Source organism: Falco cherrug, chromosome 6, assembly GCF_023634085.1.
Source record: "Falco cherrug isolate bFalChe1 chromosome 6, bFalChe1.pri, whole genome shotgun sequence".
Lineage (NCBI taxonomy): Eukaryota > Metazoa > Chordata > Aves > Falconiformes > Falconidae > Falco > Falco cherrug.
In genome coordinates, this window is record NC_073702.1 from 74738095 (window position 1) to 74762214 (window position 24120).

Below are 24120 nucleotides of genomic sequence, written 5' to 3' on the forward strand. Positions count from 1 at the left end.
TCTCCAGCAGAACATCAGGCACGTTTCAGGAATAGTGTGGGTATCCCTGGGCATTTTACAGCACCAGGGAATGGACTAGATTGCCTCTTAAAGCTACTGCCAGCGAGCCAGACCCCTGCCCAGCATGGCCTCTTAGAAAACCTGTGAAGGAGGTGGTGCTCAGGTTTAGGACCTGCCCCTGTTCCTCCTCCTCTGCTTTTTGCCCTCTTCCTGGCGTTTGTCATCTCCCAGGAGGAGAGAAAAGATCAGGAGCAGTCAGCTTCTCAGACAGCTACTGCGTTGTTACAACAGTGACCTGGGGTCTGACCCAAGTGGGAACCAACTGTAGAGTGTTTCTACTGCATCTCATTACTTTTCCTTCGTGGCATCTTTGTATTTTGAGGCTTTTCATTTACTCCCCATTTGCCAACTGATACTTGGCCAGAAGAGCTGACGTGTGCTTAAACAAATTGATTTGGCAACTATAGTCGGTGTTTGTTGTTTCAACTGTAGGTGACGGGGTGGTGTGGAGAGCTGAGTGTTCGCAGGACTCAGTGCCTGGTGGTGTCTTGTGTTCTGCCAAGGCATTTGCTGTGACCTCACTAACAGTTGAGAGGGAAATGAGTTGAATTAGTTCAACTGCAGTCTCTCATCTTTTCTGAGGTTACAGGTTTGTGAGGAAGGAGATGTGGCTCTGGGTAAGGGGGGAATGCTGTGCCTTTCTGAGGATGGCTAGGGAATGTGTAACCCCAGTTTAGGCCAGTTTAAATTTGAGGACACCTTTGATTCTACCTTGTGGAATCATAGAATGGTTTGGGTTGGAAAGCGTCTCTAATGGCCATCTAGTCCATGGGCAGGGACCCCTCCCCCCAGCCCAGGCTGCCCCCAGCCCCGTCCAGCCTGGCCTTGAGCCCTGCCAGGGATGGGGCACCCACAGCTGCTCTGGGCAGCCTGGGCCAGCGCCTCGCCGCCCTCACAGGGAAGAATTTCTTTCTCATCTCCATCTCCCCTCTTTCGGTTTAAAACCATCATCCCTTGTCCTATCACTATGGGCCCTGCTAAAAACTCTGTCCCTGTCTCTCTTGTAAGCTCCCTTTAAGTATTGAAAGGACACAATAAGGTCTCCCCAGAGCCCTCTCTTCTCCAGGCTGACCAACCCCAACTCAGCCTGTCCTCACAGCAGAGCTGCTTCAGCCTCTCATCATCTTCGTGGCCCTCTGGACCTGCTCCAGCAGCTCCATGTGCTTCTTATGTGAATAGTGTCATTGAAAACTGTCTGTAAATCTGTTAGGTTTATGCCCTCTGAAAGACACTGTAGAATATGCAGTTAGCTCCTAAGTCTCAACTTGATGGCGTGCAGGTTGGTTTAACCAAATCTCATGCATTCCATCAAAGATCTCAGAATGAGATGAGAAAATACTGTCATTAATCTTGCATGATCAATTTTCAGCATATCATGTATAGAAAACAGCAATTTAATGTTTACAGTAAGTCACCTAGATTTATTTTTCATTTGCTTTGATCTTAAAGTTCAAGAACATACATCTGTAAGATGAAGATAAAGCTTTATAAAACTGATCTGAAAACAAAAATTAACCTTTGTGAAGTCTGAATTCCAGAAGATGTTGGATTTATCATCTTCGTGGCTGCTCAGCAGCTGCTGAAATGGAGAGGGATCTCCTTGGGTATCGTGGGGGTGTTGCCTGGATAGTTGAGACAGGTCACTGCTGGTTGCAGTTCCAGAGTGTTGACAGTGGCACTGCTAAACATTAACATGCAGCGTCTCGGGAACTTCATACAGAAACTTGAGTGCTGAATCGGCAGGGTTTGTGTGATGTTTGATCAGGCTCATGGGCTTTTATGGTATTTAACTTAAACATTGTAGGAGTTTTCAAGTGGCTTCTATTTTTACATTCCTTTGGGAAGAACTGGTCAGTAACGGGAGAGAGTGTCTGGGACAGCAAAGTTTCTGGGGTTGTTGAGACGCTCCTGCTGCTGGAGCTCACAGTCCTGTTGAAGTGTTGGTAGAGCATTTCTTGCACCTGTTTTCATCCTGTCTGCTTCCACTGGGGCTAAGAAGGCTCTGAGATACTTCCCTGAGATAAGGAGAAAATTTTATTGCAAGTCTTCTATGGGTGCAACTTTCAAGTTGTCAATAAAAATACAAAGCTTAAAATGAACAAATTTCTACCATAATGTGATACTGGGTTTATTTACTGTGGTAGGATACCAGAAGACCTATTGTACCTTAGCACTTTGCTGTTCAACAGATAGCTTCATCTTCTGCTACCTTAGTTATGTAAAAACCCAGTTAAGCAGTCCAGTCTCAGCTATGACAGAGACAAAAAGACACTGAAATGTGGTGGTGGTTTGTTGTTTTTTTTTTTTAAAATCCCTTTAAAAATAAAATCCAGAGGAGAAACTTAAAAACCTGTGTGTCTGTACCCTCAGAAGCCTGGCCTGCTGAAGTTTGCCCTTTTTGTTGTCTGAGTTCAGCTACATCTGGGAGGGAGTGGGCCTTCTTGGAGCTGCTGCTGATGCACACTCGAGTGTATCTTCCTGCTCTTCGAAAACATTGCACATCCCCCAGTGGTGGTGCAACAGGGCATGCACTGGGCCATGTGCACTTACCTAATAGATATACCGTGCCGGTTTCTTTAGAGCTTGTCTCTGATATGTACTCTTGCCTGTTTTCTGCAGGGACACAGCAGGGCAGGAACGATTTCACACCATCACCACCTCATATTACAGAGGTGCCATGGGGATCATGCTAGTATATGACATCACCAATGCCAAGAGCTTTGAAAACATCAGCAAGTGGCTCAGAAACATAGATGAGGTGAGTAATGTTCATCAAATCCTAGAACTGAGCTGTTTGTTGTGACCCGTAGAGCAGGTGATGAGTCCAACAGAACTCAGCTTCTAGATTGTGCAGAAGCTTCTGCTTCTACCCTGGCAGAAGGCGTATGTAAACACAGGGGTTTGGGTGCCGTTCTTTGGCTGTCTGATACTCTACGTTCCTACCTCAGCTCCCCCTCCAGCAATGGCATGAAAGGTTGCAACACTACACAGGAGCTAGGGGTGTCCTAAAATGTCAAATTCATATATGAGCAAACTTTGTTTCTATGTTGGAGAATACTTAGAGGTTAAGGAGTCCATCTTCTGGTAACTGGGAGTTGCAGTTTTCAGGAGGAGCTGCCGTCACAGGGTGGTGTGCAGAGGAGCAACACAAGCCATAAGCTGCAAGAGTAGCTATAGAATACGTCACTTCTAATACTAACCTGTTTTATGAGGATGACTATGTAAATCCTCAAAGGTAATTAAATACGATCACCTCCACTCCCTCAAAATCGATGTCATGAAATATTTGTGAGTCTGTCATGGCTGTTGCAGGTAGTGTGGCAAACTGCTGTTGTTGAATGTTAGCAAACTACTCAAACCTTGCGTAGCTGATTTTTGTCCCTGTTAAGAGTACCGCCAAACAAGGAGGCTGGTAAAATTTCATGCAAGGTCAGGTGAAGCAGAAGAAACTGATAAGGAAGCATTCAGTGCCTGGATCCCAAAGAGTTCATTCTCCAGGAGTTCTGGGATATTGGAGAGCAGCACAGCTGTCAGTTCTTGCTTTTGTCATGCTGTTTCAAAAGGGAATAAATGTTTGGGTTTTACAGCTTCATTATTTTCCTAGCAAGCATGAAGACGGGCCTGTGGAGCTGTGTGTCAGCAGATGGGTGCTGCCAGGCAATGGTAGTCAAAGCATTGAGGCTGGTGAAAGGTTCTTGGAACAAAAAATGGGATATTGGGACTTTAATTTCCTAGCATGAGAAATGGGTAACTGCTGATGAAGGAAAGGTCTGTGTTTTGTGGGTACAGAAGGCGGTACAGGGGGAGTAAGGCAGCACAGGAAGAGACTCAGCAAGGAGTTGAATGTAAACTTGAAACTTAAGGTCTTTAGATTCTGAAGTTGCTTTGTTTCAGGAATTCTGGTATCCAGGAAGTTAAGTAATGGATGTCATTCATATCACTGTATCTGAGAAGTGAGTGTTTTTGCTGACCTGGTGTTTTTAAGTCTGTGTCACACAAACCTCTGCAGCTGATTTCAGGTGCATTGTGAAGGCTGCCTGGTTACTGCAGTTTTATAAGGGATGTTTGACACCTTAGGAAGCTTTTTTTTTATTATGGAAGCAGCTCACTAATGGAGTTTGTTTGCAGAAATGATGGGTGCAGTCTTCCACTAGTGTTCTGGATGCACTATTGAAGCTTCTGGCTAAAATGGTTGGCAGGTGTTACCCACTCACATACAGAATTATTGCAAGTGATAGTTGTGAATAAAGTAACTTAAGGCAGTATAACCAGGGATATTCTCTCAAGGAGAATTTTCAACAAGCAGGCTGCTTTTCTGAATTATGCTGTGGAGGAGGCTCTTCTGCAGGATACTTAAGCCTTGATTTAGAAATAGCCACGAAACCTAGAGATGTTACACCTTCATCCGTGTTAAATACTCAATTATTTGAAGTTCACTCATTCAGAAGAGGTGGGCTATGCTGGTCACTTTTGCTTTGGGCTAGTAGAAATTAATTTAATTGCTCAAGTGCAGAGTTTTGTATGCTAGGGTGGAAAGAAGAGCTAGGTATTTAAAAGAAGCCTGTTGCTGTGTAAACAGTTTCATGTGTGTGCATGAAAAGTTAGCATTTTCAGAATCTCATTCTACGTGGTATCTTAATCTACCTTTTGCCACCTGGTTGCTCTTCTTACTTGTGACCTGAAGGAAAAAAAACTGTGGATGGTTCTCCTGAGGAATGTGAGATGGGTTATAAATGTAAGCAGGAGTGCTGAGTACATGGATCTCTTGCCCTCTGTAGTTCTGTTAGTAATCACAGAATGGGTTGGGTGGGAAGGCACCTTAAAGACCATCCAGTTCCCAACCACCACCACAGGCAGGGCCCCCTCCCACCAGCCCAGGGAGCCCAGGCTGCCCCCAGCCCCGTCCAGCCTGGCCTTGAGCCCTGCCAGGGATGGGGCACCCACAGCTGCTCTGGGCAGCCTGGGCCAGCGCCTCGCCGCCCTCACAGGGAAGAATTTCTGCCTCATCTCTCATCTCCATCTCCCCTCTCGCATGTAAAGCCATTCCCCCGTGTGCCATCGCCACCTGCCCTTGCCCAAAGCCCCTCCCCAGCTTTCTTGCCGGCCCCTTTAGGCACTGGCAGGTGCTCTAAGGTCTCCCCGCAGCCTTCTCCTCCCCAGGCTGAGCCACCCCAGCTCTCTCAGGCTGTCTCACTAGGAGACGTGCTCCAGCCCTCTCATCATCTCCATGGCCTCCTCTGGACTCGCTCCAGCAGGTCCATGTTCTTATGTTGGGGACCCCAGAGCCAGATGCAGTGTTGCAGGGCAGTCTTACTGGAGTGGAGCAGAGGGGCAGAGCCCCCTCCCCTGACCTGCTGGCCATGCTGCTCTGGATGCAGCTCAGGGCTCAGTTGGCTTTCTAGGCTGCAAGCGCACATTGCCTGGCCGTGTTAAATTTCTCATCAACCAGCATGCCCAAGTCCTCCTCCCCAGGGCTGCTCTCAGTCCATTCTCTGCCCAGCCTGTGTTTGTGCTTGGGATTGCCCAGACCCAGTTGCAGGACCCTGCACTTGGCCTTGTTGAACTTCATGTGGTTTGCACAGGCCCGCCTCTCAATCCTGTCAGGGTCCCTCTGGACAGCATCCCTTCCCCCCAGCATGTCAGCTGCACCACACAGCTCGGTGGTGTTGCCAAACTTGCCAAGGGGGTGCTCAGTCCCACTGTCCGTGTTACCAACAAAGATGTTGAACAATGCTGGTCCCAATACGGACCCCTGAGGAACATCACTTGTCACTGGTCTCTACTTGAACATTGAGCCACTGACCGCAACTCTCTGACTGCGACCCCCCAGCCAATTCCTTATCCACAGAGTGGTCCATCCATCAAATCCATGTCTCTCCAGCGCAGAGACAAGGATGTGTGTGGGACAGCATCCTATGCTTTGTGCAAGTCCAGGTGGATGATGTCTGTTACTATTCCCTCATCCACCAATGCTGTAACCCTGTTGTAGAAAGCCACCAAATTTGTCAGGCACAATTTGGCCTCAGTTGAAGCCATGTTGTCTGTCACCAATCACCTCCTTATTTTCAATGTGCCTTAGCACAGAAAAAAAGGAAGAAGGGGAAGAGGGGCTCCAGAAAACTGGTTAATATTCAAGGATCACCTCCTCCAAGCTCAGAAGTAATGCATCCCAACTAAGAGGAAGTCGGGCACATCTGCAGGGAGGCCTGCATGGATGAACAAGTTGCTCCTGGACAAACTCAAACACAGAAAGGAAGCCTACAGAGGGTGGAGGCAAGGACAGGTAGCCTGGGAGGAATACTAAGAAGTGTTCCAAGCAGCCAGGGGTCAGGTTAGGAAAGCTAAAGCTGATAGGGTTGAATCTAGCCAGGGGCATCAAGGGCAGCAAGAAGAGCTTCTGTAGGTATGTTTGTGAGTAATGGAAGACTAGGGAAAATGTGGGGCTTCTCCAGAAGGAAACGGGGAAACCTGGTGACGCAGGATATGGAGGAGGCTGTGGTATTCAACGACTTTTTGGCCTCTGTCTTCACCAGCGAGTGCTGCAGCCACACTGCCCAAGTTACAGAAGCAAAGGCAGGGGATGGGAAAATGAACTGCCCGCTGTAGGAGGTCGGATCTGAGGCAGTCCAAGAAACCTGAAGGTGCAGAAGTCTGTGGGACCTGATGAGCCGCATCTGCAGGTCCTGAGGGAACTGGTGGATGTAGTGGCTGAGCCACTGTCAGTTGTATTTGAGAAGTCGTGGCAGTCCAGTGAAGTTCCCATGGACCAGGAAAGGGGAAACATAGCCCCCATTTTAAAAAAGGGGGGGAAAAAGGAAGACCTGGGAAATTACAGGCTGGTCAGTCTCGCCTCTCTGCCTGGCAAGATCATGGAGCAGATCCTCCTGGAAACTCTGCTTACATTAATAACTCATTTCATGTTCCTCAGGAGAATCACTCCTAGGTTTTTTAATGCTACTGTAAAGTAGTATTAAGACTGCTGGAGCGAAAGTAAATTCAGATTAGACTTTCCAAGAAGCTTCTCATGGCAGGTCTCAAAGTACTTCAGTTATCCACTTAAGTGATGCTTTGTGCTGCGGCTGCTGGAACTTTTCTGCTAGTCTGGTGGATATCTTTGGCATATTCTTCCCTTACCATGACGGATATTGGCAGTACTTCAGTAACTGAACAGCCAAGGTATTTTTGCTCATTCAGCATTCCTTGAGAAAGCATTGGCGCTTGCTTTTGTCTTACAAAAGTGATTCCCAGTGTACATGGCCCTGCTCTTCTTTGGATCCTGAGCCTTAGCGTGGTGCTTGCTTCAGTTTTCCTTTTGCGATGTCCTGGTTTACAGTCTGTGCTTGGTATACAGTTTGCATTCCATTTCACTGCGTGAGGTTTCTCAACTTCTATGCGAAGTGCTAAAGCACAAAGCCGACATGTGGTCTTGGCATGATGATTGCAGCGTCGGAGGAACAGCATGATGCTAGAGCTGTAATTTCCTTTTGTTAGTTAACTTGGTAACTCCTCTAAAAAAAAAATTACAGGCAAAAGGGGTTTTTTACTAACTTACCAGTTATTTGGCTTTGTGGTGGCTGGGGGCATAGTTGAAATTGTTACGGGGACTTACCTGTCTATACTAAAACTATACAAAGGACCCTTTAAACACCAAACAAGTAGTAGTGTCAGCTGGAGCCACTCAGTGCATAAAGCCTGATTGTTGGCAGCTTTAGACATGGGATGGTTCTTGTGCTGCAATGTTTTGTAGCATCATTTCTGTAATATGCTTGTCTAGCACACATAAAACCTGGCACCTCTAAGTGCCAGGCAGGGAGTTCAGTCTTTTCCCACGTCGCTGAATGCAAACTAAGGAAGATTTGGTAGACTAGCTTCATTAACTAGAAGGATCTAGGTTGCAGTACGGCAATTTCTGGGAAAGGAAGACTTCACACTTAAACTACAGAAATAAAAAGGAAGGAGGGAGATAACTGGCATTGAGATGGTGATAGAGCTGTGTCAAACCTGTAGGTGTTGTCTCATTCCACTTGCAGGTTATATGAGCATTTTAGTCTAAATGCACTGTCTGAAGAGTAACGGTCTTTGTTACAACTCAGGAAAGCACAGGACACCAAGACCTGTAAATGTTAGCCTGGACTTCAAACAACCTGGAAATACAAAAGTGAAGTAGATATTTACTGCTTGTGGTAGAGATGTGTCAGCCTGTCTCTTGTCTCATTTTAGCATGCCAATGAGGATGTGGAGAGGATGCTGTTAGGAAACAAGTGTGACATGGAAGATAAAAGAGTTGTCTCTAAAGCAAAAGGTGAACAGGTAAGCATCGGACAAAATCTTGCTTATCAAAGTAAGCGAATCAGTGCCACGACTTCCCACCATCTCCAGGTGGTTAAGATGCCACAGCGGGATGTGCCAGAGAGCAAACCAGGTGGCTGGATTTGCTAGTGGTTTGTAAGTCTGGGGAATGTTTTTGCAGAAGCTGCATTGCAGACAACTTCCATGAGTGGAATGAGTTCAGCTGCAGTTTTCTGCTTTTTGATAACTAAAAATCTTCAGGCATCCTTTGTTAAGTTACCACACAAGCCCGTCACATGGGAAGTATCTGTCATCTTATGTTCAGACACTGACTTGTGATTTAATACATTTTAATTGCTGTTCCTAAATTGTTAAGTTCCGAATCTTTTTTTGTGACACTTTGCCTAGCTAGTCCTTCTGATGCCTGCTGTGGCTGAAAGAATATTACGTGTTTATAAATGCTGCTAGTCCTGAATAAAAGCAGCACAAACTGAATAACTGTGCAGTAACACTAACAGTCGTCTTTCTTTTTTGGTTTAGATTGCTAGGGAGCATGGTATTAGGTTTTTCGAAACTAGTGCAAAAGCAAATATAAACATTGAGAAGGCATTCCTCACATTAGCAGAAGACATTCTTCGAAAGGTATGTTCTTACAGGATTTGCCTGGGAAGAAAAAAAAAAAAAAAATCCTAACATTTCAGCTCCTATTTCTTCTGTTGTTTACCTGAATTGTTGCAGCGTTTGCCTTTGGCATGCTAAGACAAATGAGTCCCTGAAGGAACTTTAGATGCACAATATTCTAAGCTTCTATAGCTTGTTTGATCTTTCATTATTGTACTATCTAGAGGGAGTTGTGTACATCAAAGAGCCAAGGAACTAAAATTCCTGGGGGTTTTGGCCCTTAAACTCATGGTTGTGTCATACATGTGCTTTGAGATAAAACATATCAGTTGGCATGGGAGAGAAATGCCCTTTCCCTGCCACCATCTCCATCAATACACAAGGTTTGACTAAAAACTCTTCAGTACCTGTTGGGAAAAGTTTAGGTGTGATTGACAGAACAGAGGGACGAGTTCTGTCACTTCCCTGTTTCCAATGATTAGCCCCCTGACCCTCTGCATCTTGTTGGAGGTTTTATTGGATGGTTATATTGCAACTAAAAGAAGTTCATCCCGGTGGTTGGCTCCCCTTCCTGAAACGTACAGCATACCGTGAAGTTGGTTGTCCTCTCTGTGGCTTGTACCCAAATTTTTGTATGCCCAGAGCTACAGGATACTGCCATATTTGTATCCACGGTACCTTTTGTGAGTAGAAAATGCATCAGCTTCCAATAGCTGCCACCGTTCTGTTGCAGGAATGAGCTGGGCTGCGTATGTGGGTGGCTCCAGGGCTGGTTCCAGTTAATTGATGCACTCCCATAGCCAAGGCCTGAATTTACACAGTAACTCTTGTGCTAGCACGTTCCTGCTCATGGTCAGCTCATGCCTCTCCAGCACTGAAACTCTGTGGAGCTCAAGAGATGAGTTGGCCATCTTGGAAAGGGAAAGGGAGTTGGCCAACTCCCATCGTATGTGCTTTTGCCTCTAAAGGAATGACCCTACGTGGTTTGGGTTTTTTCTGTGCTCCAGCTTAGTAGTAGGGACTGCCCTGTGGTGAGCCTGCCTTCATCACTGCCTTCCACTGCTCGCTGGCACGAATGCCGTTGATAATGTCACCTGAGTTAACTGGTTAGAAACTTAGCGCAAGGTCAAGGGTGAACCTTTTCACAACCCTTTTAAATACGCGTCTGCTCAACAACGTCTGGTTTGTTTTGTAGTTCTGAGTTGTTCGTAACTGGTTTTTGACAAGCTTTACGTGAGAAACAGGATGCAAACCCCTGGCCTTGGTAAACAGGAGGTCAGGCTAGAAACCCTTACTGCCCCTTCGACCTTTAAATTTTTATTTTGGGCCTCAGTGTATTTATCCAAAGAATGAGGGTGGGGGTTTGCTTTTGCAAGGCTGTGACAAAGAGAATAAGGAAATGAATGTAGAGACTAAACTGCAGTATTCTCATGAATGTTTAGGTTATCTTCCAAACAGCTGACAAGTAGATGTTAGCATCTGATCGAAACCACTTGCCTTTGATTTTTGCTTTGGTCTAACCAAGTTTACATCCCATGACGCAGATGAGCCTGTTTTGTGCACTGCCTCGGAAACTGGTGTTCTGGTTGACTGGAAGGCAGATGCCTTTGAACAACCCCTCTTTATCCATGAATTACTCTGTGGTTTTTTAAGGTCATTAGTTCACGTAATTTAACTTCAACTTGTGTTGGTTGTACGCTGTGATTTACTTACCCACCAAAGTCCAAGTGTCAGTTCTAAGAGCAGAATCTAGAAATAGTTTTAGTTTGGGAGTTCAAAAGGTTTGGGTTTTGGTTGAGGTTTCTTTTTCGGCTTTGCAGTTGTTTATTTAAAGCAAAACAAACAATAAAACCCTTTAAATTGGTTTTGCATACTTTTTGCTGGAGCGGGAAGCAGGATTCCCTACGTTTCTATGCAGCTCTCTGTCTGTAGTTTATTCATAATATTATTTGGTGATGTAAGTCTTTTTGTAAGTCGCTGTCTCTGTCTCTTCAGCTCTGAATAATTCATTTCAGAGTATCTCAGGAGCTATCTAACTCTTTTTACTTGTTTCATTACAGACCCCTGTAAAAGAGCCCAACAGTGAAAATGTAGATATCAGCAGTGGAGGTGGGGTGACAGGCTGGAAGAGCAAGTGTTGCTGAACGTTCTCCTATATCACCAATCGCCATCCACCGCCCCTTTTTTCTCGCTGCAAAACAAACCACTCTGCCCGTTTTTTAACCTTAAACCAATGTTTTGTTCCTCATCTTAACAAGCTCCTGTCTCCCTTTGGTTTTCTGTTTAGGACAGCTTGCATACTCTAATTTTCTCAACAACGTGTATAGGAAAATCATCTCCGTGACTTCATTTTTTAATGTACCTGCTCAACTTACCACTATGTTTTGGTTGTATTATAGTCCCGTTCCTCCTGACATTAAAACATAGAGCAATCATATTCAACTCTATTCTGCAAATTGTATAAGAATAAAAGTTAGAATTAACAATTTATTTTGTACAACAGTGGAATTTTCTGTCATGGATAATGTGCTTGAGTCACCATATTCTCTAGATGCATCAGCAAAAGAGCCAGGAAAACACTCATTTTCGCCTTCAGTCTGTGAATGGGGTTTATTTTGTCCTGTGCCTTATGTGGAAAGGAACTTTTGTTTTCACTTCTTTTCTTTTCTTCTGGTGGAAGCATGTGCAGGAGACATACCATCCATACTTGACCATTTTAAAATACTGAACTCTTTTGTGATTGCTTTCTGTAATTGTTGGTGTAATGCATCGAGGACAAAGGGTGGTGCAAAAAAAAAAAACCCACATTTAATCTGCTGTGTCTCCTTTTTGGTGATCTAGCCATTCAGAACTGTTCCTGCTGCCATGTTTTGTTTTGTTGGTTTTTTTTTTTCCTCACTTGCAGCTCTTTCCTTTTGCCTGCATGCTGCTTTTATTTGCATTTCTTCATGGTGTGATGTGTTAATTAAAAGGATGGCAACGTGGTATGTTTGCCAAAAATTTAATACAAAGCACTGATTTAGCTTTCAAGGTAAAAATGTTGACGATACCTACTAATTTCCCTCTAGCCAATGTCAGTTCACTAGTATATCTTCTCTCTCCTCCTGCATAGCCGTTGGGTTTTATGATATGGAAGAGTTATTTGCATGCACTAGTTTTCTATGGAGGGTGATGTGGTTGTCTACTTTATGTGTATGAATATAACATTTAATTCCCAAACTGACAGCAGTTAACATGAACTTCCATGTTCTCTCTTACTGTTAGCCGCTCCAACAAGTGTTTGGTAGCCTAGCAAGAGGCTGAGTGAAACTAGATCTTAAGGGAAAAAAACAGTAAAAAAAAAAAAAAAAAAAAAAAAAAAAGTAAAAAAAGAAGTTGGCAGTTTAATTTATTACCTCCCTGAAAACTTTCTGTTTTCCAGTGTTAAAAGCTGAGTCATTGGTACTTGGGTCAGTCTCGCTCTCAATCCCGTGCTGTGGGAACGCGGTGGGTGATCCCAGCAGGGCTGCCGAGCCCCCCTGGGATTAACTTGCTTTTCCAGCTCGCCTGTTTGCTTTGCCCTGGCCAGGCTCCGGTGTCACCGATGGCGTGGCTTCGTCATTTCTGAAAGGAAGGGGGTTAAGGACTGCCAGTATGACTGACTGCTCCTGCCGAACCGGGCGTTCAGTCTGCAGGAGCGTTTGTACGTTCACTTGCCTTGCATTTAAAATACTATGTAGGAGAGATGCTCCAGCCAGGGACAAAACGATACTTTAAATAGGCGCTTCTTCTTCCCCAAGCCTCCCATTCTCCTTTAAAGTTGGACAAGCTTGTGCGTTGCTGTTGTCCACTTGGGGTTTGGACTGTCTCCAGTAAATAATTAAAGTAGTAGTAAATAACGCTGATTTAATTTTAATGAAATGGCGCTGTTTTAACATTGAACTTCTAGTTTTGAACGGCTTCCCGTGTAGTAACTTGACCGAGGTGTCTCCCTTTTTCTCTGTATTTTGGCATTTTTGTCTCCATGTGTGTTAACCCTTCCCAGTCGAGTGGCTGTTGGGGTCGAGCAGGTTGCTGGGTCTGGTGGATAAATCGGCACCGTTGCTTTCCTCATGGCCTGCGCCTGCCAGTCAGCATTGTAAATAGAGTACGGCTACCTTTTGGTTAAATCTGCACTTTCTAACATTATCAAAAAGGGAAAAATGGAGAATTATACATCAAGGGGGTTTTGGTTTTGGGGATTTTTTTTTTTGTTTATAATCCTTGTTTTAAACATGAGCTTTTTATTTGCTTCCAGGGGCTTGGCTCCCTCTGTGTAAATCCCTCGGGATCCTCTGTAGATGCTGTGTTCGTTGCAAGCCAACAGGTAGAGAACAGGCCACTCGCTGGTAACTACTAGCTACCACCTCCGTTTCGTATTCTCCCTACCAAGTTAATAAACTGAAATATTTGTAGATGGTCTACTTCTGTTCATATAAAAACCATGAATTTTAACCACGTGGCTTGGCTTTGTTTTGTGTTGTGGAGTGCAAGGCCCAGCCAAGGAGGAGTGAGCAACAAGAGTTGATACAAATGCTAAAAGAAAAAAAAAAAAAAACGTTGGAGGAATTTGCAGTAACTTTCATTTCTGCTGGTATCTAAACTTCCTGCTAGCTAGCAAACTAACTGCTTGTGAAACCTCTCCTTTGGAAGACACCCCCTTCCCCAGCCCCCTGCGTGGAATAAAGCCTAAGGCCAGCCTAGAAAAGGAAGTGAAAGCGGCTTTCCCCCTGCTAGCCACGCTGCTGCTGGGCTTTGCCCGGCTTTAGCCCACCTGGCCGGCGGAGGAAGACTCGGCACTACCTTTTTGTCATGGCAAAAACAAAAAGAAACCTAAAACCAAAACCCAACCAAAACGTAACTTGATTAAATTGGTCATGATAAACTAAAACCCGAGGCTGAATCTATCCTATCCTACAGCTGTGTTAACCGCTTTCTGTTTCGTGCTGCCCCAGGGAGCTGCTGGTGCTGTGGTGGGGCAGGGGTAAAAGCGGCGCTTCATGCTCTCGGACTCGGATGGTGGAAAACAAGAATCAACTTAAGGTCTAGGATTAATTCCCATGCCTACAATTTTTTACTTAATCTTTTAATATTTTTGCTACTCCACTCTGGCTTTTTATTTAAAACACATTCTTTTGTACCACTTACTGTATCAAATTGTATAAAAGATCACTGTCCCATTCTTGGTCATACCAAGAGCAAATAAAAGCTTTTATAAACTTGCATTGGTTACTTCCTGGGCCCTGTTAAACCCCCTCTCGCCCAGCCTGGGCCAGGGTGCCGGTGGCTTTTGGCCACCCCTCGGAGGCGGTGGTTGCTGGGGCTGGGATGAGGTGCTTCCCCCCTGCCCCCGGCACCAAGGCTTTGTGCCGCAGAAAAGCTTTGCAGCCGGGCTCTGGCTGCTTGGATGTACTAATAAAACCTGGAAAGCGTGAGGTGGTCCCCGCTTCTGAGGAATTTTGTGGCTGGGAGTAGAGCTGTGACTTTCAGTCTTCCACAGGGAAGCTTCAGGCTCTTCTTTCTGGAGAGTGGGATGGTGCCAAGTGCAGCTGCACCTGCCTGGTGCTGATGCGGGGTTCACCTGGCCCTTGGGTGCGTGGCTGCAGCCCCCTGGCTCCTTGGAGAGCAGCTCGGCAAATGCATTTAAGGAAAGCAGCCGCTGCAGCCTTCCCCTCTGCGGGCCCGGTGGGTATGCTGGGCACACACCGGGCACACGCCAGGCTCGGGTGGGTTTTCCAGCTCTGGGGGATCCCGCCACCATGCCACGCACCCAGTGGTGATGTCTGAGTTGATCCTCCCTGCCAAGGAGGATGCCTTTGCCCTCGCCCATCCTCTCTCGGGTGCCCCAGTGTCCCCTGCAGCCTTTGGGCATGCCTGGGTTGGGGATGTCGCCTGTCCCCGAGGTGCAGGGTGGTTGGGGCAGCGGTAACCAGGAGAGGGGGGATCTGTGCTGCTGTTGGCAATAAAGCCACTGACCGGGCTGCCAGTGTGTTGCGGCTCCCAGCAGCCGTGGGTCTCGTCGCAGGTGGATGGGGCTGTGGGGAGCAGCTCCACGACCCTGAATCCTCTCCGTCCCCAGGGATGTGGTGGTGTTTGGCACTGGGATGGGCTGATCCCTGGCCGAGCCGCCTGGGCTCGGGGTGGCTGCTGCTGTGGCTAGGGGCTGCGGCCTCGAACGCCGCGCCGGGCCTGGGGCTCATGGCCTGGCAGCCTGCGCAGCCGTCACCGCTGCAGTGCTGTTTGGGCCTGGGGTCCCGGCGGGCTTGGGGCTCGGGGACTTGGCAGCAACTTCCCTCCACGGATGCTGGGGGTCTTGAGGCTTTCCCTACCCTCCTCCTGCTCCATCCCTGTCCCATCCCCATCCCTGCTCCATCCTCATCCCATCCCTGTCCCTGCTCCATCCTCATCCCTTCTCCTTCCCTGTCCCTGCTCCTTTCCCATCCCTGCTCCTTTCCCATCCTTGCTTATTTTGGCAAGGGTTTTCTGTCCTGCCACGTTTGGGCTTTGCCCCAGTGAACCCTGCTGCTGCTCCCATCGCACCTTTGGGGGTGTCCCCCCAACCCAACCCACACAAGGACCCCACCCCTGCGCTGAGTCCAGCCCTTGAGGAGGGGTTGAGGGCTCCGGCACCCATGGGGGGGGCTCCAGCAGCAGCCCCCAGGCTTTGCCTGGGGGTGCTTGGGGGGGGAAAGCAGGGTGGCAGGGCCCAGAACACCGTGGCAGGTCCCCAGGGCTGGGCACTGGCCCCGCTGGCACTTGCTGCTTCCTCTGCTCCTTCCTCCTCCTTGTCCCAGGGTGGTGCCGGGGTGCGGCACCCCCAGCCCTGAGCTCCCCGGGCCGGGTCCCCATCACGAGGCGTGGGGGGACCCCCCGGCCTTGCGTCCCCAGCTCAGGGTGGCTGGGGTTCCCCAGGATGCAAGGCGGCTGCTCGGGGTGGCAGGGATGTCCCTGCCGGGGGGGGGGGGGTTGCTGTGATAGTGATGTTCTTGCTGGGGGGGTCTCTGTGATGGTGATGTCCCTGTGGGGGGGGTCCCCGCTCCCGGTGCCAGTGCCATCCACGCCTGGCGGCTGTGTGGCAGCACTGGGGGGTGGGGGGCCATGCTGAGGGATCGGGGTGTAGGGCAGCATGGGGCTCCTCCGCCTGCCGCCCACCCGGGCCCCCTGTACCCCGGCCCCTCAGCCTCCTCCCGCGACTCCAGCCCCGGGGTCTCCCTGGGGAACACCCGGCGGGGTCCCTGCCCCGGGACGGGAGGGGGGGGCGGCTCCGAGTGTTCCCTCGACCCCTTCCCTGGGCGGCCAAAGGGAGCCGAGCCCGCCCGCTGCCCCGGTGAGACCCCCCCGGAGCCGCCCCCATCCCCGGGGAGCAGTCCCCGCCGGAGGGTGCCCGGCCAGGGAGGGGGGGGTCCCGCCGGGGGGATGCCGGGCCAGGAACGGGGGCGGGGGCGCGGCGTCGCCCCCGGGGGGTTACCCCGCCAAGGCGGGGGGGAGCCCAGTGGTGCCCCCGCCCGCCGCCACCTCCCCGGCCCCGCCGCGGGGGGGGTCCCGCCTGCCGGGGCGGGCGGGCAGGAGGGGCCGGGGGCGGGCGGGGGGCGGCTCCCGGCTGCCCCCGCTCCCCGCCGCCCCCCCGCCCCCGGCCCCGGCCCCGCCGCTGCCCCGGCCCGGCGGCGGCGATGGAGCCCGGCTCGGCCGCCCCCCCCCGCGGCCCGGGGCCGGCCTGAGCCGCGATGCGATGGAGAAGCTGGCGGCGGGGCTGGCCCGGCTCCGCTGGAGCCCCGCGGCGCTGCCCCTCGATGCGATCGTCAGCCAGTGCCGGCTGCCCACCCTCGTCTGCCTGGGGCAGGGTGAGCGGCCGGGCCGGCGGGGAAGCGGGGCCCGAGGGGCGAAGCACACAAGGGGCGATGGAAGGCTGGAGGGACGAGGAGGAGGAGGGAGGGAGGCTGGAGGGATGGGGAGGAGGAGGGAGGAAGGCTGGAGGGACGAGGAGGAGGTGGGAGGGGAGCTGGAGGGATGGGGAGAAGGAGGGAGGGAGGCAGGGTGGAGAGGTGAGGAGGGAGAGAGGAAGGCTGGAGTGATGGGGAGGAGGAAGGACAGAGAGGTGAGGAGGAGAAAGGCTGGAGGGACGAGGAGGAGAAGGAAGGGAGACTGGAGGATGGAGAGGAGGAGGGATGGAGGAGGCTGGAGGGGATGAGGAGGAGGGAGAGAGGCTGGGGTGATGGGGAGGAGGGAGGACGGAGAGGTGAAGAGGAGGGAGGAAGGCTGGAGGGACGAGGAGGAGGAAGGGAGGCTGGAGTGACGGCAGAAGAGGAGGAAGGATAGGGGGAGAGGTGGAGGACAGAGGGTTGAGGAGGGAGGGAGGAAGGCTGGAGAGGTGAGGAGGAAGAGAGAGGAAGGCTGGAGGGATGGAAAGGAGGGAGAGAAGAAGGGGGAAGGATGGATGCTGGAGGAACGAGGAGGAGGGAGACACGGGAAGACTGGAGGAGTGAGGAGGATGAGGAGAAAGGAGAGAAGGCTGTAGGGGTGAAGAGAAGGAGGGAGGAAGGCTGGGGTGATGAGGAGGAGGGAGGAAGGCTGGAAGGCCAGGTGAGACATGGCTGAGCTGCTGGCCCAGGTCAGGGCTGCTGCTGTTGGGCCTCTTCTCCTGGGGTGCCGGGGGAGTGGGGCAGGGGCTGCCTGGCACCCAGGTCCCTGGTCCAGCACCCGTGGGTGTCAGTGGAGGGGGGTGGGGAGCTGCCAGGCTGCCCCCAGCCCCCCAGACATGGGGCTGGGCCCTGGTTACCCTTTTGGGGTGACAGTGGAGGCGGCAGCACCAGGCTGGCAGGGGCTCCGAGCCACGATGTCTCCCAGCCACCGTTCCGGGGACACCGCTGGGCTGAGGGGGGGTGCCCCTGGCTGCGACCTCCATGCACAGGCCGCGGGGGGCAGCGGGGTGCACCGGCTGGGCGGGAGGAGGAGGAGGAGGAGGAGGAGGAAGGGTGCGCAGGGTCACCCCGGCACGGCGGGGCAGGATCGGTCACTCCGGAGCAGGGGGGTGCTGGGGCCGTGCTGGCGGTGGGTGCCGGGGGGCGCAGCGGTGGGGGGTGGGGGGCCCTGTGCCGGCCTGGGCTCAATACACTTGTTGTTTGCGGAGGCTGCAGCTTTTCAGGGGGGACAAAGAAATTGTTTCCTGGGCAACTGGCGGCTCTTGGCAGCGGCACCTGCTCATCCCTCGGGCTGGCTCGGGGTGCTCAGGGGAGAGCGGGGGTCCAGGGGGTGGTGACAGCCCTGTCCCCCGGCAGGCGAGCGCGTGGAGGGGGTGAGCGCCCAGGACGTGCTGCTGGTCCACTCCTGCCGGCAGTGGACGACGGTGACGGCTCACAGCCTGGAGGAAGGACACTACGTCATCGGCCCCAAAATCGACATCCCGCTCCAGTACCCAGGTGGGGGTGGCCGGAGCGTGAGGCCAAGGGTGGTACTGTCCCCAGGGTTGGGGGGACCAGAGCTGGGACTTCCCCCTCCGGCAGCTCGACTGGGGCTGCTCCAGTATGGTCCAGTCTAGGGGAGGAGATGCTCTGTTTTGGGGGCTGCTCTGTGCCAGCGTCCGGCCCAAAGTTGGGGAGCTGCAGAAGGGGGCTGGCAGGGATGGGGTGGTGATAAAGGTGGGATGGGGACAGGGACTGGGATGGGATGAGGAAGGGGAAGGCAAGGGATGGTGACAGGGAGAGGGCTGAGGATGCGATGGTGATGGAGATGAGGATGGGGATGGAGGTAGGGGTGGGGATGGGACAGGGGTGGGATGGGGACAGGGAGAGGGATGAGGATGGGATGGGGATGTGGTGGGACTGGGATAGGGATGGAGACAGGATGGGGCTGGAGGTCGGGATGGGGATGGGAACAGGGTTAGGGCTGGCGATGCAGGCAAAGGTGCTGAGATGCCGGCAGCCACCGTAGCAAGAGCCTTAATGACCACTCTAAGTGCTCACCATGTCGGTAATGAGTCCTGCTAATAAATAAATAATGGGAAATGGAGCGGGGGAGGGGTTAATCGCCCATCCCAAGGGGGAGGTCGAGGCAAGGAGGGGAGGGTCTGACTGTGTTAACTGGCTTTGGGGGGCTTGGCCATGCCTGAGCTGGCTGCCCTGGTATGTGGGGCTGCTCCCAGCTCAGGCACCATGGCTCCTGCCTCAACTGTCACCTTGTCCTCGATGCCACAGCCAGGGCTGCGACCCTGCCCAGTGAGGGGCAGCCGTGGCCCCAGCACTGCTCGGCGTGGGGCTGGCAGCAGCCACGCTGGCTGGCGCGGGCGCATCGGGGGATTAATATTCCCCTCAGGTCTGTCCCTGCCAAGCGATGCCAGTGGCGGCAGTTTTGCTGCCGGCTGCAGCCCCCCCCTCAGCTCCCCACTCCCGCCTTCGTCTCTGCTGCCATCCCTGCGGCTGAGCCTCGGTCCCCTCCCCGGTGGCTCTCCCACCCGAGGTGTGGGGCAGAGCGGGGGTCACAGGGCTCTGGAGAGGCCCCGGGTTTCGGGGGGCAATGGGGACTCCTTGACATTTTGGCCGCTCCACTGGCCCTGCTCCAGGCGGCGTCCTCCATCCATGAGGCGTTTCTGCGGCTGCTTTGCAGTGGTCCCCGCAGCTCCAGGGGCTGCTGGAGTGGCATTGCTGAGACACCCCGTGTGTGTTGTCCCACCCAAAAGCCCCCTGATGTGGTGTGTGTGGGGTGCAGGTATGGGAGATGCTCTGGTGTCCCCCCGCAGCACTTGGACATGCTGGGTGAAGCCCACAGAAATATCCCCCAAAAACATGATGGGGGACCCCAGGGTGTCCGCCCCTCCCCCCCCCCCCTCCCCGCCGAAGGTCCATGCTGGCTCCCCTGGGGCCAGGTGCTGGAGATGGGCTACTCACCACCATGAGTTTGGTTGTTCCACACAGGGAAGTTCAAGCTGCTGGACCAGGACCGGGACATCCGTGAGCCCGTGCAGTATTTCAACAGCGTGGAGGAGGTGGCCAGCATCTTCCCAGACCGTGTCTTCGTCATGGAGGCCATCACCTTCAGCGTGAAGGTCCAAATGGGGACAGCCAGGGGTACTGGTAGGGTGAGGGAATGGTCATGGGATCTCAGGGGACAGTGGTGGGACAGCAGGTAAGTGTCAGGGAGTGGTGGTGAGGCAACAGTAGAGTGTGGTGGGACATCAGGAGGGGACAGTGGTGGGACATCAGGAGCTGGTGGTGGGGCATCAGGAGAGCACAGTGGTGGGACAGCCAGTGGTAGGGCATCAAGGGTTGGTGGTGGGACAAAAGGAGATGGTGGTGGGACTTCAGGGGATGGTGGCAGGGCATCAGGCAATGGTAGTGGGACATCAGGAGACAGTGCCAGGGCAGTGGGTCCCATGGTGGGGCTGTCCTGGGGCAGGTGGTGTCAGGGGAGTTCAGCGAGGACAGCGAGGTGTACAACTTTACGCTGAACGCGGGGGACGAGCTGACACTGATGGGCCAAGCGGAGATCCTCTGTGCCAAGACGGTGAAGGAGAAGTCACGCTTCAACACCATCCTGCGGAAGCTGGGCAAGGCAGCGCCGGCGGCGGGGGCCAGGCAGGTGAAGGGCAAGATGCCCTGCCTGATCTGCATGAACCACCGCACCAACGAGAGCCTCAGCCTGCCCTTCCAGTGCAAGGGCCGCTTCAGCACCCGCAGCCCCCTCGAGCTGCGGCTGCAGGAGGGTGAGCACACCATCCGCAGCATCATCGAGAAGGTGCGGTTGCCTGTCAACGTGGCCGTGCCCAGCCGCCCCGCGCGCAACCCTTACGACCTGCACGCCATCCGCGAGGGCCACTGCTACAAGCTGGTCAGCATCATCTCCAAGACTGTGGTTCTCTGCTGCATCCTCCGCCGGGACGAGCTGGTCCCCTTCCATTTCCTCCTGCTGACCGACATGCCCCGTTTCCAGCTGCCCGAGGGGCTGCTTACCGGGGACCCCCAGCTAGAAAAGCTGCTGCGGGACAGTGCTGCGTACTGCCACGACCGCTTCAACCCCGACGAGTACTCGAGGGCCGTGCGGGAGGCCAAACCTGACTTTTTGGAGGAGTGCGCCAGCCCCCGGCGCCTGCGGCTCTGCCTACCCGCCTGTGCCCGCGAGGAACTCAGCCAGCCCCTCCAGCGCCTTTCCCTCTGCGCCTGTGGCACAGGGGTCCCCCGGGAGCCCACCGCCCGCTGCCAGGGACCGCGGGGCAGCGGGGGGGGCACCCCACGCCCGCCACTGCCCGATTTCCCTGATCCCGACCGGGAATATATGACGCCCGACTGGGCCGAGCCAGAGTTCAGGACTCAGGAGCCGCTGGAGATTCCCTACGAGGAGCTCTGGAGCAACCCCAGCCCCGAGGGCTGCTGCGAGCTGGGCAGCAGCACTGGCCGGCAGGACCTCGTCTCCTTCGGCCCCATCACCCCACTGGGCTCCCCTCACCGCCCCAGTGTGCCTGGGGACGAGCCCTGCGGGGACACCCCACCTCCTGTGCCACCCAAGTCGGAGGCGGTAAGAGCCGCGGTCCTGTCCCCAGGGATGGGGAATGATGGTGCTGGGGTCCTGCCTGACGCCCTGGCTGGGGGCGATGCACCGAGATAGTGGGTCGGTGAGGCCCGGCACGGCGCCGCCGGCGGCCCTGTGCCGTGGGCAGGGGGTGCACAGCCCGGGGCCGCGCTGTCAGCCCCATGGCACAGCCAGCCTGAGCGTCTTCCCGCGTGCTGCAGGGCTCTGGGCTGCCAGCCCTGTCCCCTGGCTTTTGGGTGAGGGTCCCTCCTCAGCTCTGGTCACACAAATCCTTGGGGCTCCCTGGCACCTTGGGGCACCCCGGGCTCTCCATCACCAGAGGGTAACCAAATCCTCAGGATGCCCTTGTACCGTGGGTCCCTGGCTCCCTAGGGCTCTGCACCACGGGGTACCTGAATGACTTGGGCTTCCCAGCACCGTGGGGTACCCAAATCCCCTGGGGTCTCCGTGCCATGGGGTACTCAAAATTTCAAGCTCCCTTTCGCCATGGGGTACCCAATTCTGTTGGGCTGCACGCACCATGGGGTATGTGGCTCCCTGGGGCTCCCTGTCGGCACCCAGAGCTTCATGGCTCAACTGGGGCTGGCTGCCCCCGAGTTCCCCATCGCCCCTTCCAGCCGCAGGGTCCTGTGGGCAGATCCCCTGGCACCGGTGACTGGGGGGGGCCTGATGGCGCTCGCCCCCCGTTCCAGGTGAAGGAGGAGTGCCGGCTGCTGAATGCACCCCCTGTGCCGCCCCGGGGCAGCCGCCCCCCAGCATCCTGCAGCCCCCCGGCACCCCTGCGCTGCCCGAAGCTGGCACCCGCTCCCTCGCCCAGCCCCAGCCTCTCCTACTACTCCTCGGGGCTTCATGATGGGTGAGTGGCTCCGGCACGGCTGGGAACACCAGGGTGCTGCGGTGGGCACGGGGTGGTGGGTTGACACCTTGGGGTGGCATGTCCCTGCAGTGTGGGGCTGGGGAGGGAACACAGCCCTGGGGTGATGGCAATGCTCCCCTTCCTTCCTCTGGCAGGTCAGTCCCGCGGAGCGGCAGCGGCTCACCCTCACCCGACGCCTACTCCTTGTACTGCTACCCCTGCACCTGGGGCGACTGCAAAGCTGGGGAGGCCCCTGGGCGCCCGCTGCCCCCTGCCATACTGCCCCCCGCCACCCAGCCCACCCCTACCTCCTGGTCAGACCCCTGGGCATACGCGGAGGCAGGTGCTGGGGTGGGCAGTGGCTGCTCGACCCCACTGCTGGGGGCCGAGCCCCCCCTGAAGCCCTACCGCAGCTGCCCCCGCCTCAAGCCCCCACACCCCCAAAAGCGCTTTGCCCCCTTCGGGGCGCTCAACCCCTTCGCCGGCCCGGCTGAATGGCCGGAGAGCCCAGAGTGGCCCAAGCCACCTTCGGCCCCCACTGCCCCTTCCTCCTCCTCGCCGGAGCCCTTCGCCCCCACTGAGGAGCCGGGACCCCCTCCTCGCCCACCCAAGGGCTTCGAGGGGGACAGCATTGTCATCCGTGGAGCGGCCCCGCTCTCACCTGCTGTCCTGCGTGGGGCTGAGGGCGGCGTCACCCACGTCTACCTGGCACAGGGTGTCATCGAGGTGCCGCCAGCAGCGCGGGGCGATGGGGGGGCCCCACCAGCTGCCCCCCGTCCCAGCGGGGACAGCTCGCCCTGGCTGCCCCCCGCCGACCTCTCGTCCCTCTCGCTGGAGGAGGTTTCCAAGTGCCTGCGTTTCATCGGCCTCTCTGAGGACGTGGTCAGCTTCTTCGCCCGCGAGCGCATCGACGGCAGCATCTTCGTGCAGCTCAGCGAGGAGATCCTGGCCGACGACTTCCGCCTCACCAAGCTCCAGGTGAAGAAGATCATGCAGTTCATCAAGGGCTGGCGCCCCAAGATCTAGCCACATGCTGGGGATCCCCTGGAGTGTGGGGGTCCCCCAGCCACCCGGACCACAGCTCTGGTTCTCCATGCTCCCATCCCCTGCCCCGGTGCGGCAGTATCCACCAGCTGTGCGTGCAGCTGTGCAAGCTCGCCGGCAGCTTGGCCCTATTGCCCAGCCCTCCCCTCTTTCCATTTTAACACTGGACAGTAATTTTGGCCCAAATGGGCTGGAAAATACTGGAGTTTGCGTTGACTGGTTTAACTTAATCCTTGTGGATTAGTGTAATAAAAGTACAGGAGAGAAACAAGCCACAGGAGAAGCCCCTTGTTCAGGGAGGAGGGGGAAGGGGCTGCCGGTGGGGAAGGAGGCTCTGGGGGCCACTCCTGTCCTTGCACACCCTTCCCGCTTCTTGGGAAGAGATGTGTGTGGTGTGAGCGTGTCCCCGCGAGGGGAGATGTTGTGCCTGAAGCTGCTCTGGGCTGCCTGCACCCCAGGGTGATTTTAGGGCTCTAAGGAAGCTCCCCTGCCAGATGGCCGTGGCCGAGACCCGTCCTCAGGGCTGCATCCAGCACCCAAAGCACCCCACGCTCTCGGGGCCTGTGGCAAGGTGCCCCACAGACCCCCGCAGCCCACTGCCCTGAGCTTGATGGGGCCACAGCACTGTGAGGGTCTGGGACCAGCTCTCCCCAGTCCCTCGAGGGGGAGCAGGGCTGCCCAGCCGAGGCTCAGACCCTGCAGGCACAGCCCTG

General features: G+C 54.2%; 2 protein-coding genes across 2 annotated transcripts in view; both read left to right on the forward strand.

The window, feature by feature from the left end:
- Positions 1-14211, forward strand: part of RAB10 (RAB10, member RAS oncogene family) — a 49538-nt gene extending 35327 nt beyond the window's left edge. Inside the window, exons 3-6 of the mRNA XM_005436713.4 lie at positions 2680-2818; positions 8281-8370; positions 8890-8991; positions 11031-14211. Of these exons, the coding sequence (XP_005436770.2) occupies positions 2680-2818; positions 8281-8370; positions 8890-8991; positions 11031-11114 (415 nt within the window). The 3' untranslated portion in view covers positions 11115-14211. The remainder of the gene's footprint in view (positions 1-2679; positions 2819-8280; positions 8371-8889; positions 8992-11030) is intronic.
- A 2380-nt stretch (positions 14212-16591) lies between these two features.
- GAREM2 (GRB2 associated regulator of MAPK1 subtype 2) lies at positions 16592-23944 on the forward strand. Its single transcript, XM_055714004.1, has 6 exons — positions 16592-16829; positions 18264-18404; positions 19896-20026; positions 20377-21492; positions 22200-22363; positions 22519-23944. The coding sequence occupies exons 1-6, from the start codon at positions 16718-16720 to the stop codon at positions 23387-23389; spliced, it is 2535 nt and encodes an 844-aa protein (XP_055569979.1). The 5' UTR covers positions 16592-16717; the 3' UTR covers positions 23390-23944.
- The last annotated feature ends 176 nt before the right edge of the window (positions 23945-24120 follow it).

Coding starts and splice junctions, on each gene's coding strand:
- GAREM2 (XM_055714004.1), top strand. CDS start 16,718: ATGGAGAAGCTGGCGGCGGGGCTGGCCCGGCTCCGCTGGAGCCCCGCG. Junction 18,405..19,895: donor CATCCCGCTCCAGTACCCAG/GTGGGGGTGGCC, acceptor TGTTCCACACAG/GGAAGTTCAAGCTGCTGGAC. Junction 20,027..20,376: donor CCATCACCTTCAGCGTGAAG/GTCCAAATGGGG, acceptor GTCCTGGGGCAG/GTGGTGTCAGGGGAGTTCAG.